The sequence below is a fragment of the Aspergillus brasiliensis genome, assembly GCF_001889945.1.
Source record: "Aspergillus brasiliensis CBS 101740 unplaced genomic scaffold ASPBRscaffold_1, whole genome shotgun sequence".
NCBI lineage: Eukaryota > Fungi > Ascomycota > Eurotiomycetes > Eurotiales > Aspergillaceae > Aspergillus > Aspergillus brasiliensis.
Window position 1 is genome coordinate 3,314,169 of NW_027137442.1, and position 13,321 is coordinate 3,327,489.

The 13,321-nt window shown below is 54.5% G+C and overlaps 5 protein-coding genes across 5 annotated transcripts; 1 reads left to right on the forward strand and 4 right to left on the reverse strand.

The window, feature by feature from the left end:
* Window positions 1-480: 480 nt before the first annotated feature.
* ASPBRDRAFT_37187 (beta-glucosidase) lies at window positions 481-3,769 on the reverse strand. Its single transcript, XM_067623676.1, has 3 exons — window positions 2,602-3,769; window positions 2,298-2,549; window positions 481-2,250 (listed from the first exon to the last, which is right to left on the reverse strand). The coding sequence occupies exons 1-3, from the start codon at window positions 3,361-3,363 to the stop codon at window positions 664-666; spliced, it is 2,601 nt and encodes an 866-aa protein (XP_067485212.1). The 5' UTR covers window positions 3,364-3,769; the 3' UTR covers window positions 481-663.
* Window positions 3,770-4,305: 536 nt separating this feature from the next.
* On the reverse strand, window positions 4,306-5,578 carry ASPBRDRAFT_50779 (uncharacterized protein; the record flags this gene model as incomplete). The annotated part of the gene is made up of 3 exons (XM_067626607.1): window positions 4,306-4,697; window positions 4,775-5,401; window positions 5,482-5,578. 3 exons carry the CDS (start codon window positions 5,576-5,578, stop codon window positions 4,306-4,308), a joined length of 1,116 nt encoding a protein of 371 aa, XP_067485213.1.
* Window positions 5,579-5,783: 205 nt separating this feature from the next.
* Window positions 5,784-9,007, reverse strand: ASPBRDRAFT_167317 (6-phosphogluconate dehydrogenase, decarboxylating; the record flags this gene model as incomplete). The annotated part of the gene is given in 4 exon segments (XM_067619614.1): window positions 5,784-6,318; window positions 6,372-6,881; window positions 6,896-7,012; window positions 7,480-9,007. 4 exon segments carry the CDS (start codon window positions 9,005-9,007, stop codon window positions 5,921-5,923), a joined length of 2,553 nt encoding a protein of 850 aa, XP_067485214.1. The 3' UTR covers window positions 5,784-5,920.
* Window positions 9,008-9,480: 473 nt separating this feature from the next.
* On the forward strand, window positions 9,481-10,515 carry ASPBRDRAFT_25582 (sugar phosphate isomerase/epimerase family protein; the record flags this gene model as incomplete). The annotated part of the gene is made up of 1 exon (XM_067622190.1): window positions 9,481-10,515. One exon carries the CDS (start codon window positions 9,481-9,483, stop codon window positions 10,513-10,515), a length of 1,035 nt encoding a protein of 344 aa, XP_067485215.1.
* Window positions 10,516-10,706: 191 nt separating this feature from the next.
* Window positions 10,707-12,603, reverse strand: prnC (delta-1-pyrroline-5-carboxylate dehydrogenase prnC; the record flags this gene model as incomplete). The annotated part of the gene is made up of 4 exons (XM_067620338.1): window positions 10,707-11,835; window positions 11,888-12,249; window positions 12,306-12,413; window positions 12,466-12,603. The coding sequence occupies 4 exons, from the start codon at window positions 12,601-12,603 to the stop codon at window positions 10,707-10,709; spliced, it is 1,737 nt and encodes a 578-aa protein (XP_067485216.1).
* Window positions 12,604-13,321: the final 718 nt, after the last annotated feature.

The window sequence follows — 13,321 nt, forward strand, 5'->3', positions numbered from 1 at the left end:
ATCTACAAATTACGTCTAGCAAGGTAATTATCGTCTACAATATGCTCTAGATTTTCTTCCTAACAAGTAGTAATCTGTTAATTGTTGGGATCATAGTATAGTATTTCCTCCGCCTAGTACCTCCACTAGCCGCAATGTATATACCCACTATATATTTATCCTGATTTACTTACTAGTTGACGGAGCCTGAACATTAAAACGAATTTTAGTAGTTCCTTTCGCTATAAAGTCAAAATAATTATGACAAGAATTCCGAAGGTTATGAAGTTTCATTTTGCAAACGCCATTGATGGTAATGCAAGAGCTGAACAGTTGCATGTGTGTGTGGTTCATCGATGAATCAAGTACGACCATCGTGGTGTCACATTGCAGATGACTATGCATTACTGGGGAAGAGCAAATATTGTGTCTGGCAAAGCAGCATAATCGATTCTTTTGAATAGTACCTATAAGTATAGAGACTTAATTTCACTGGAATTACCGCTCGGTCTGTCTGATGATACTCTTGCTGTCGCTTCGCAGACTTGCCGTTTCCTCATAGAATGCTCCTACCACACGCACAAACTCGACACCTGCTCCTATAGTCATCAACAATATATAATAACCACACTATATAATCATCACTACACCCAATACCAAATCACAAAGCGTTGGTGCAACCACCTACACACCCTCACACCCCCCACCCACCAAACAACTCCCTCTCAAATCTTCCAAACTCTCACCAACCCAGAATCTGACTCCCTCCCCATTCACAGGGACCCTCCAATCCTGCACCCCCACATCCCATATGCTCACATCCTTCCTGGTAACATTCATCACCACCGTCTGACTCTCCCCGGGCTGCAAAATCCCCGTCTTTTCAAACTGTCTTAGCTGCCTTGACGGCGCATCTACTCCCAATGTATCAGTGGGTAATTCCACGTATAGCTGCGCCACGGCGCGACCACTGAAGTTCCCACTGTTCGTGATGGTGACTTCTACTGCGAATGCAGTGTCCCAGAGAGCGGGGTTGCCGCCGGCACCGCCGCCAGCTCGGGGGGCAGGTTTGGGGGTGGTGGAGTAGCCGGATGGGTAGGGGTATGAAGCTGAGGAGGAGTTGGTGATGGATTGCGGGTTGTCGAGGTAGGGGTACAGGTAGCGCCATATGCGAGGGAAGGAGGAGGGCCAGGCGACCTCGGATGGGTTGGGGATGGTGGTGGTGTACGATGGGGTTGGACCCTTGGATGCGCGAGCTGGAGGGAAGGCTGTGTCGAGGTTGGTGACGGTGGTGAGGGATGGCGTGGAGTAGGTGAAGGTGGTGTAGGAGAGGCCGTGGCCGAAGGGGTAGCGTGGGGTGATGTTGGCTTTGAGGAAGTGGCGGTAGTCGATGTAGAGGCCTTCGGTGAAGTCGTCCTGGATTTGGCCGAAGGCTTGGTCGAGGAGACCGACGCTGGAAGGGTAGTCGGATTCCTTGTAGGGGATGGTGTAGGGGAGGTGGCCGCTGGGGGAGGATGAGCCGAAGAGGATGTCGGCCAAGGAGTAGCCGGCTTCTTGGCCGGGAAGGTGGGCGATGAGTACGGCTTTGACGGGGTCTAGGTCGATCCAGTTCTCGAGGAGGATGGGGCCGACGGTGTGGACGATCACGATGACGGTGGAGAAGACGTCTGCTGCTGCTTTGACGAGGTCGTCGCCATTGTGCCAGGCGTAGAGGTCCGCGCTGGTGCGGTCGCCGGGGTTGTTTTCGACGGTGATGTAGTTTTCGCCGGAGTCGGCGTTGATGAAGACAAGCGCGATGTCGGAGGCGTTGGGCTCGAGGCTGGAGGGGAATGAGTCGGTGATGTAGAACTCTGCAGAGGAAGAGAGGTTGGCGATGGCTTGTTGGGGGGTGACAAGGTATGGGAGACGCGACGTGCCGCTGCCCCAGCCCATGGTGAGGACGCCGTTGTCGCAGCCTTGGTCGGTGCAGGAGTTGAGCCCGTTGGAGTTGGGACCGGCGTCAGTGCCGAAGATTTTGAGGGAGTCAGTGGTCGACAGAGGGAGTGTCTTGTTCTCGTTTTTGAGAAGGGTGATGGCGTCACGAGCAATGGCATGAGCGGTGATGTTGTGGTTGCCCTGGACATTGACATATTGGTTGACCACGCCGCTCGGTGAGAAGAGGGCGCCAGGGTAGAGAGGACCAGTCTCGTCGAGGGTGTTGCTGGAGAAGTTGGGGAGAGGATAGTCCTCATCCTGTCCCATTTTATACCAGGTCGCAACGATGCGGGTGACCTGGAAGAGTAAGCAATGTCTCCGGACCAAGAGGTAGCGGTGCTCACCATGTCATTTAGACGCTCAACCGGAACAGTACCGTTGAGGATAGACTTGGAGAGCTCTGAACCCCAATAACTATCACCAAGCAGGGGAATACTACCGTCTCCTGGCATGCTCATGTCCAGACCAGCCAGTGCAGACGACACTCCGCCGAGCTGAGCGAGCCAGTCCGTCACGACGAAGCCTTGGAAGCCGAGTTCATCCTTGAGGATGCCATTAATGAGCATGCTGTTCTGGCTACACGCCGAACGGTTGACCTAGAACGAGATATTAGCGACAAACACGATCGACTAGAAAGACAGCACACACATCATTATACGCCATCATCACCGAGCCCGTCCCAGCACGAACGCCCTCCGCAAACGGCCACAAGTAGAGTTCATGCAGCGTCCGATCATCAATATTCGACGAATACCCCTGAGTAATAACACTACTCATACGATGCATCTCCTGCTCATTCCCAATAAAATGCTTGAGACTCGCGATCGCCCCGGTACTCTGCATGCCCTGGATAGTCAGCGCACCCCCGATAGCCTGAAGACTTGGATCGGCGCCAAATCCTTCCCAATTACGGCCCCCTCTGGGTTTGCGAAACGTCGGACCAACAACCGGGCCCAGAAGCACATTCACACCTTTACCACGAGCCTCTTCCCCGAGTCCGACACCCCGCTGATACATGAGCTCCTTGTCAAATGTTGCGCCGACCGTAACACCCGGAGGAAAAGCCGTATTATGATCCGAGTTGCGAATACCCAGCGGGGAATCATGCAGACACAGATTCGGAATCCCAAACCGAAGCGCACTTCCTGTTTGGCCGGCACAGGGGCCCATAAATATACCAGTCCCCGTAGTGAGGTTCACCTTTTCTGCCAGCGTCATGTTACTGACGACCTTCTGCGCCTTTTCGTACGCATCGGCCCAGTCGGACAACCAACCCCCGTTCGGGGCTGGGTAGTAAGGCGGCGAGAAGGCATCATCATCGCGAGCATGTAGGGGAGGAGAAGAGGCAGCAGCTGACCATGGGATAATACCTGCCAATAAGGCTAGAAACAGAGGGAGTTTCGCGCCCATGGTTTTACTTGCATGCGACAAATGTGGACTGGGAAGAGCTGACGCGCCCGGAGACAGCCAGTTGCGGATGCCAGGCTGCAGATATACGCCGGCGCGCTCAGTTCTTTTTCCTCACTTCCAGGGATTTACTCCGTAGACTAGGCTTAGTCTAGCTGCTAAGGATCATAAGGTCATAGCTGGATAAATAGGGAGTTTATGGTCATGCCACAGTGAAATTGGCTAAAAACCCAATGAAATCAAGGCAAAGGGACAGAATAGCACCATCATGTGGGCACGCCAAGGGGTCGAGAGGACTGTTCGGTGGCAGGAATAAATCCAGACATTAAGACGGGAAACATGCAGGGGACAATGAAAATAGGGCAAGTGATCAGCGGGAATGGCGAGGATGGCCAACCCGCGGATGGCATGTCGGAGGGATGATCCGTGTTTGCCAGCGGAGCAGATGATGAGGAACGGTACATTATGGTCCTCATTTCAGCCGAGTCAGGGAAAGGATCATCCTGGATACACATTAGCCGAAGGAAGAAACTTGGTCATGACAGCGCGGGGAAGATGCTCTGCAGATTCGGGGTTGGTTGGTTGCACGGGGGATGTTGCAGGTTGCAGTTGGCGTGTGACGATCAGCCGAGGCTACTGTTAGATTGCAGGCATATGCAGGACACTCGCTTGCCTGATCATTATCCACTATCTTCCTACAGGCGATGTGAATGGAGAGTTACGGTCCGCTGGGATCTTCAGGGGCAGTGGAAGAAATTCATCCATGGTTCGATCAAAGAGAACAGCTTGTATCCGAGAAAGCCACTGTATTCAACTACCAACCAGCATGAACTAATAGTCAATCATTCCTACCAACGCCCCAACCCGATCACCCAACTCCATCGTAAAGCACCCACCAGCAAAACGCCCTAAAGAGAAAAACCCATGTAAATCCCAGTTACGAGCCTAGCCCGGTTTGACGCCCGTCAACTTGAAAACACAATCGTCGAAATTCAGGCCGGTCGCTTCCACGTCCGCCTGCTTGCAGAGCTGACTAGTCTCCGGCATCAATGCACACGGCTGCACCGAACAGCCCAGGCTCGCATGGAACAGACGCGTGCACTGAGGCTCCGCCACTTCGGACAGAGTCTGCAGGAGACGATCCACGCTCCAGCCCTCATACGGCGCACAGGGGGGCGGGAAGAGGTCTTTCGGCTTCATCTCGAGCATCCACTGCCCAACGATCATGGCGTCGCATGCCCGACAGCAGCCGCCCTGGTCCAGCACGGATTCCAAGCGCTGGTACAGCGAATTGGTGATGGTGTCGACGTGCTTCTGGCGGATTTCATCGATTTGTTCTGTCAGTCATCTGTCAGCATCATTCACCCTCACAGCCACCTTTGTGAGATGAAAGGGAACTAAGGGAGATACGCACCCAGCAACTTCTTCGGAATCGGCAGTCCAAGTTCCTGAATCATGCCCGTACTTCCTCGAATGGCGAGCCGAGTGATATACCAGAAGAGAGTACGGTGATGGAACGCCCAAGCGATGTAAATCCACATAACCACATCGTTATCATAAACTTTAGGAATCTCATCATGGATGTTCATGATCCAGGTTTCACTGAAGAGAGTCATGGCATTTTCACATTCCCACACCTCCGTCAGGGCCGCGATCATGCACAGCGTGTTCGGGCGAATGCGGCGTGGGATCTGTTGGCCGCGCCCGTGGATGGCATGGAGCAAGAGAGACATGGCAGTCAAGTGATCGAATCGGGCAGGGAGAATGTCATCTTCTTTCAGCTTGTCCTCGCTGTCCAGTTTTCTTTTGAAGAAACGCGAGGCAAACGCGAGGTGTTTTGAGGAGACTCGGAGTTTGGCCTGCACGGTGCGAGTCTGAGTGTCCCTATTGCTGTTGGCTTGCACTTGCAGTCCCTGGATTGGCTTGATTAGCTCACGCTGGAGCGCGCTTGGGGCACTGCTTCGGCGTGGGAATTTGCTGACAGTCTCGACAATTCCCTGGAAGTAATTCGGAATGGACCGGGAGGACTGGTGTTTGCCATCTGAACGGTGAAAGATGCATTAGCGTGACGTGAATGTGTAGAGAGCACCGGTTGTGGTAACCGGGTGAATCTGAACTCACTGAACTGCGAGAGGCGCGTATAGATCCGCTCACCACCCTTCTCCACCACAAGGAGCATGTCCCCGTGGGGGTCGATGGTGGTGTAGTTGGGATCCATGCCAGTCCGGACTCTGGTGCAGCTGTGTGACTATCGGAAGATGAAGATGCAAGTAAGCATCGAGATCGTCGGGACGATCACAACACCAGACAAAATTGCAAGAGAGATGCTGCAGCTTGCGAGCTGTCTGTGAACAGTGAATGACATGCAAGTGAATGAGAGCACGCTGCAGTCAGCATACAGTCGACCACCATTATTACACGATACAGAATCAACTTCTTGAACATGGTATTGTATTGTCTATATGCCCTCGCATCATGCATGTCGTAAGTCATGATGACCATCAATCTATCTAATCATAGAATACCCACTCGTATGCCAGCCCGCCGGTCATCGGTGGCCCTAGTTGAAGTAGCCAGGGAACAACCAGTTCATGCGCTCCCGAGCCTCAGGGCTCCAGTTGGGCTCAGCCGTGCTCATACCGAACTTGACCGATCCCTCGATGTGCTTGGCCTGCACCAGCTCCGAATTCTGCTCAGCAGCCAGCTCGTCCAGCACCGCAGTCACGAAGCGCTTGGCGTTGACGGCGTTGGCCTTCATGTTGCCCATGACCATCTCCACGGTCACATCCGCGGTCGACTCGTGCCAGCAGTCGTAGTCAGTGGACATGCAGATCATCTGGTAGGCAATCTCCGCCTCGCGGGCCAGCTTAGCCTCGGGCAGGCACGACATGTTGATGACGCTGCCACCCCAAGAGCGGTACAGCTTGCTCTCAGCGCGGGTAGAGAACTGAGGTCCCTCTGATAACCTAGTCAGTACATGCGACCTGATTCCAGCGGCAAACATCACATACCCATGCAGACCAGGGTACCGCGGTCGTGCAGCACCACACCATCACCCTCCAAGCTGTGTCCACAGGCCCTCACGACCTTGGCAACACCCTCGTCGAAGGGGTCACCGAAGGGGACGTGAGCGACCACGCCGCCCTCGAAGAAAGTGAACGGACGGATACCCTTGGTGCGATCGATGACCTGGTCGGGAATGACGAAATCGCGGGGCTTGATCTCCTCCTGCAAGCTACCGACGGCGGAGAAGGCGATGATGGTGCGGACACCGATGGAGCGCAGAGCAGCAATGTTGGCGCGGGCGGGGACCTCATGGGGAGCGATCTGGTGGTGCAGACCGTGACGGCTCAGGAAGGCGATGGCGACCGTCTGGTTGTTGTGGGAGCACTGGTGGTGCAGGATGGTGATGGGAGAGGAGGGGGTACCCCAAGGCGTCGAGACGTTCAACGAGGCAACCTGAGTGAAGCCGGGGAGCTCACGCAGACCAGTACCGCCAATAACGGCGATACGGACGGGGTCTATGGTACAGCACAGCGATCAGTTTGGATCTGGTCAGGAACAGGATGCGCCGGGCGGGGATCCGGACTTACGGTCGTAAGTGGAGGGAAGGGCAGCCATTCTTTGAGCGAGCTGTTTTGCGGACTCGATTCTTCTGAGGGGACGGGATGGAAGAGTGGACAACAGACGGCGCAAGGCAAGCAAGGGCATACAATAAGAGAGGAGGAGGGAAGAAGAAGTGATTTGTGATGTGAAGATGGAGACAATCGCAAATCTTCGGTGGCGGGGTCATCGCCCAATCGGGAAGTCCGTTGCCGCCTGAGGCTGCACTTTTTATCGGCCCCACGTGCTGCATCCTCAGGCATCATTCGTCCATCATCGAAGAGGAGCTTCTCCTTCTACTTTCTTGGCCAGTAGAGTTACGGACTATCTACTACCATTTTTATGTCTTCAGATATATCTACTGTTTACTGACGGTAAGTATGGTTCATTAAGCATTATCAACCCACTGCAACTGACATCAATACAGATACAAACAATAAGCCCAGAAATGCCCGATCTATACAAGTGGGAGATATCAGACATGGTGAGCATGTGAATTCTCTCATTAAGCAGGACGCCACTCGTAGTGGTGAGGTCCCTTCTTCACTGGCCCTGGATCCTCTCCCGGAACGCCCGGTTTGTAGTAGCCATGGGCCCCAAAGAGATCCATCTGCGCCACCATGAACTTGGTGGGCAGCATCGTTCCTCCTTCGTACTTCAGATACTCTAATGTCGCAGACAAGGCAGGGATATACTGATCGGCTACTGTAGCTGCCAGTACTACCTCCTTCAGCGCATCAAAGTGGTTGTGCAGTTCCCGGGATACCTCATCCAGGAACTTCATGTTGGTCAGATCCGGGCGCATCAGCGGTTGGAGGAGGTCTGCAATCGCTTCGGACTGGATAATGCATCCCCCGCGCCAGATCTGAATACATTTGCCCAGATCAACCTTCCATCCCTCGTCCTTGGATGCGCGCGCAATTAGTTCCAATCCCTGGCAGAATGAAGCCAAGAAGGAGCAATAGACCGCGCGACGGAGCTTTTCGATAAAGTCTTTGCGATCCTTGGTCTCGATGGTCTTAGGACCGGGGATATTCAGCTTCTTAGCAACCTCCAGTCGTTCAGCGCGATTTCCACTGGCCACACGCATATAGTGCGCCGTAGCGAGCGTCGGACCGGCCACATGTCGGTTGGCAGTCTCCATGACCGACCAGTAGGGCGTTCCTTCGGTGTCATCGTCGTCCTGTACCACTTTGTCGAGCACGTCATCCAGCACGTAACCGCCGTTCTGGCTGGCGCCTTCGCCTTGGTAGTCGCCTTGGGGAGTCTTCTTGGTGCGCAGGATTTGTACGCCAATGTCCAGCAGGAAGTTCTTGCGCAGCTCTCCCTTCGTATTCCACTCTTCGAAGATATCAGAGATCTCTTGATAGTCCAACCCTAACCCCCAATGGAGGAGAGCCCACGCCTCCGCCGTGGTGGACAACATGCCGCCCTCAATGCCATTATGCACCATCTTGACAAAATGACCCGAACCAGCAGGTCCCACATTCGTCACACAAGGCAAGCCGGTCTTTTCATCTTTCGCAGAATACTGTTCCAGCAACGGTAGGACAAGCTCAATGGCTTCCGGATCTCCCCCAGGCGAGAGACTCGGGCCATGGCGGGCCGATTGATACCCGCCGGAGACACCCATGCCGATCCAACTGACGCCGAGTTCCTTGCATCGTTTCTGTCGTTGCTCAGTGCGTCGATAGTGCTCATTTCCACCGTCCAGGATGATGTCGCCTTTTTTCAGATCATTCTGGATCATGTCCAACACGGAATCTGCGGGGTCGCCATGGGTGATGGAGAAAATAAATAATTTCCGCTCGCCTTGACCCTCGAGGCTCTTGGTGAATTTGTCGATCTCGTAGAATCCTTCCACTTTTCCTTTGTCGCTGAATTTCCCTTCGTCGGACCATTTCTTGATCCCGTCGACGTTTTCGCGCTTCACGTCCCAGATGGATACATCGAGACCGAGCTCGGTGAAGGCAAAGCTCATCATGGAGCCCATGTTGCCGGCACCGACGATGCCGATGCGCTTGAAGGAGTGAGATCGTGGCATGTTGCTATTAGATTAGTGACAGATATCTGTGTAGAATACAATAGAGACATTGCCAATGTGATGAAGCATTCTTAAACGCAGCCGTGGCGGATGCGGCCAGGCACACACACTACGCATCCGTTACATCATGTGCAGACGTCATTCACCCACCATTGCAATTGATACATTGCCAACATATGTAATATGAGTATGGCATGATTATTTAGCCATCTAGCTTACTCCTCTTATTTAATCAATAACCTGCTGCACGACTTTCCCACATACAAAGTACAACAAAGTCCCTATCTGGAAGCGCCGGAAGCCCTAACCTCCCCGGTTACATCATCCTGAACGCAACTCTGCGATAAACCAACGTCCACCCTTTCTTACAATAAACCTCTATACCACTTTCTATAACTATCGCTATAACATTCGCACTCCTTTTAACACCTCAATTCCCGAATACAATTACCACACAGCAAACCACCACCACCATGCCCTCCACAACCACTCAAATCCAATCCATCCCCCTCAGCTACGCAACCTGCTCCCTCGGCCCCCCCAGCACCCCTCTAGAATCCAAACTGCACTCCCTCAGCACCGCCAACTTCACGGCCATCGAACTCGCCTTCCCGGACCTCCTCGCCTACGCCAACACCCACAACCCGGGCACAACCCAAATCCTGCCCCACGACTACTCCGCCCTCGTCCACGCCGCAACCGAAATCCGTTCCCTCTGCGAGTCGCACAACCTCCGGATCATGATGCTCCAGCCCTTCTCGAACTTCGAAGGCTGGCCACGTAACTCCCCCGAACGTCAAGACGCATTCACTCGAGCGAAAGGATGGAGCGAGATAATGTCTGCGTTAGGGACGGATATGTTGCAGATTGGGTCGACGGATACCCCTCGGGATAAACTGAGTTTAGATAAGGGGGAAGTAGTGGAAGATCTCCGCGAATTAGCGGATATCCTAGCGGAAAAGGGCCAGCGGATCGCGTACGAGAACTGGTGTTGGTCGACACATGCCCCTGGGTGGAAAGATGTATGGGAGATAGTGAAGGAGGTGGGGAGGGAGAATGTCGGGTTGTGTTTGGATACGTTTCAGACTGCTGGGGGGGAGTGGGGGGATCCTACTTCCCCGGAGGGGATTATACCTGATGAGAAGGAGGATCTGAGGAAGAGGTATGAGGATAGTTTGGAGGAGTTGGCGAGGACGGTTCCTCCCGAGAAGATCTTTCTTCTGCAGGTGTCGGATGCGTATAAACCAACTAGTCCGTTTGAGGATGAGGTGGTGGATGGGGCGAGGCCTAGGGCGAGGTGGAGCCATAGTTATCGGCCGATGCCGTATAAGGGTGGGTATTTGCCCATTGAGGAGGTGGGGAGGGCGGTGTTGAGGACGGGGTTTCGGGGGTGGTTTTCGATGGAGATATTTGATGGGGAGGGGGAATTGGATGATATTGATGGGTATGCCAAGGAGGCCATGGGGAGTATGAGGAGGTTTTTGGAAAGGTGTGCGGAGGGGGTTTAGTCATGGGATAGGATATTAGCCAGGCTACTATTGTATGTTTACGACGGAGATAGTATCCGGTGGACTGGATATATTTGAACAACTAATCATACAACCAAACGCCATATATGCAAACTCATGGGGAATATAGAATAATGCCAAGTAAACATCTCTCATCACTCACCCACCCTACTCGTCACCACCTACTCAGCTCAAGCATCGTTGCTAGGGTAGGGAACCTTGTAGGTCGGGACAAACTCCTCCTTGATCGACCGCAGACTGACGAACCGGGACAGCAGGTTGCCACTGCCGGCCTTGTCGTTGGTACCACTGGCACGGGCACCACCGAAAGGCTGCTGGCCAACAACAGCACCAGTGCTCTTGCAGTTGATGTAGAAGTTACCGGCGGTGTTGCGGAGGGCGTCATCAGCAATGCGGAGAACCTCGCGGTCCTGGGCGAAGATGGAGCCGGTCAGACCATAGTCACCGGTCTGGTCGACCTTCTCGCAGATCTTGGCAAAGTCGGCCTCGGTAGCATCAGCGTAGGTGTGGATGACCAGGACGGGACCGAAGAGCTCGCGGGAGAGGAGCGGGTGGTCGGGGTTGCTGGTGTGGTAGACGGTGGGCTGGATGTACCATCCCTTGGAGGAATCGTAGGAACCGCCGGCCAGCAGCTTCAGCTCGGGGTCGTTCTTGGCCTCGTCGATCACGTTGGCCAGCTTGTTGAAGGAGGCCTCGTGGATGACGGGACCGCAGAAGTTGGTGAAGTCAGACGGCTCGCCGACCTTGATGTTCTTGGTCTCGGCAACGACGTTCTCGATGAACTCGTCGGCGATGGAGGCGGCCACGTAGGCGCGGGAGGTGGCACTGCACTTCTGGCCCTGGAACTCGAAGGCTCCACGGACGGTCTGGACGGCAGCGTTGCGGACATCCGCCGACTTGTGGACCAGGTGGAAGTTCTTGCCACCGGTCTCGCCAACAATGCGGGGGTAGCTGCGGTACTTGCCCTCGGCGACGCCGTTGGCGATCTGGCCGTAGAGGCTGCGGAACACGGCAGTGCTGCCGGTGAAGTGGAGGGCAGCAAATTCGGGGTGGTTCAGAACGGTGTTGGTGACCTCCGCGGCATCACCGGGGACGAACTGGATGACGTTCTTGGGGAGACCGGCCTCGAGGAGGATCTGGTGGACGAGCCAGTTGGAGGCAATGGCGGAAGGAGAAGGCTTCCAGACGACAACGTTACCCATCAGGGCGGGAGCACCAGCAAGGTTACCGCCAATGGCAGTGAAGTTGAAGGGACTGATGGCGTAGACGAAACCTTCCAGAGGACGGTATTCCACACGGCTAGTCAGGTTAGCTTAATCCATGGACTGCTATTTCAGAAGACTTGACTCACTTCCACACGCCAGGAGCGTGGTGCACAGGCTGCTGGGCGTACAGGTCCTCAGCGTACTTCACACCGAAGCGGAAGAAATCGCACAGCTCAGCCGCAGAGTCAATCTCGGCCTGCCAGGCATTCTTGCCCTGGCCGTGCATGGTCAGAGCCATGACGTCATAGCGGTATTTGGTCGAGATCAGGTCAGCGGCCTTGAGGAAGATGCTGGCACGATCGGCGAAGGAGGTGGCAGCCCACGACTTGCGCGCCTCGAGGGCGGCATCGATCGCAGCCTGGACCTCGGCGGCGGAGGCGTTGGAGTAAGTGGCCACGGGCGCATGGGAGGCGGGGTTGCTCTGGGTCTCGGTCTGGGAGCTCTTGATCTGGAAGATGTTAAGATTCATCTCAATCCTCTCCGAAGCGCGTGTCTGCTACTGACCTCCTTGCCGGCAATCACCAAAGGCACATTGAGGGGACCGCTCTGCTTGGTTCTGGCGAGGGCCTCCTCGAGACCGCGACGGTCGGGAGAGCCAGGGGCGTAGTGTTTCTGCGATTGAGTCAGTAACATTGACGATAGCCACGATTTCATGGTTACTCACGTTGGGCTCGTTGTCAATGCGAGGAACCTTGAAGGTGGCGTAAGAGCCCATCGCACGAGCGCTCGTGCGGGCAAGGGTGAGAGAGGGGCATTTGGCGAGGGAGAGGCCCCGAGAACGCAGGAGCAAAGAAGACTGCATGATGGATTGTGCTCTTCCGAGTCTAGCAACTGGACGAGGACTGAATCCGAGGGTGATAAAAAAGTAGGAGAGGTGAGGAGAAAGTGAAGCAGACGCGGGGAAGCTCCGGTGATATAAGAGGCCCGGTTACTGCCGGCCGGGTTAGTCAGCGCGCAGGATCCCTGGGTTGGCACAAAAGTACACCTTAGACTTGCAGTCAGAAAGAGGCATACGGTGCTATCAAGCGAGCCGACAAGTGATTATCCTTGCAGCGTACCGGCAACCAATGGGCCGGGCAGGGAATGCAGCAGATCTGATGCTCTCCTCTCTAGCGCGCCTCAGTACCGCCGGCAGGATTCCGGGTGGAGCTGCCCACCGGCCCGGACAGCATCCACCGGCTGCCTTCCGCTCTTTTCATTAGTAGGCAGATAGCTGTTGAATACACGGAAATCGTGACTAACAGGAACACGTCTTTCTTGGATTCAGCATCAATTGATACCAGATAGATTGTGTGAATCTGAACTGAAATCGTGCCATTCATCTTGATGTCGGTGGTGGTCTCCCCGCCTCCACGTTGTTCCCCGCATTTCAAGCGATCGCTGGTGGATTCTCCGCTGTCCGACTCGCTTGTAGAAGCTAGATTCTTCTGCTAATAACTAACACCTAGCAGATCAATCATAATACTTGGACAGTCGAGGGAGAGCTTAAGTACCTCTAGTATTCATGGCGGACATTGACT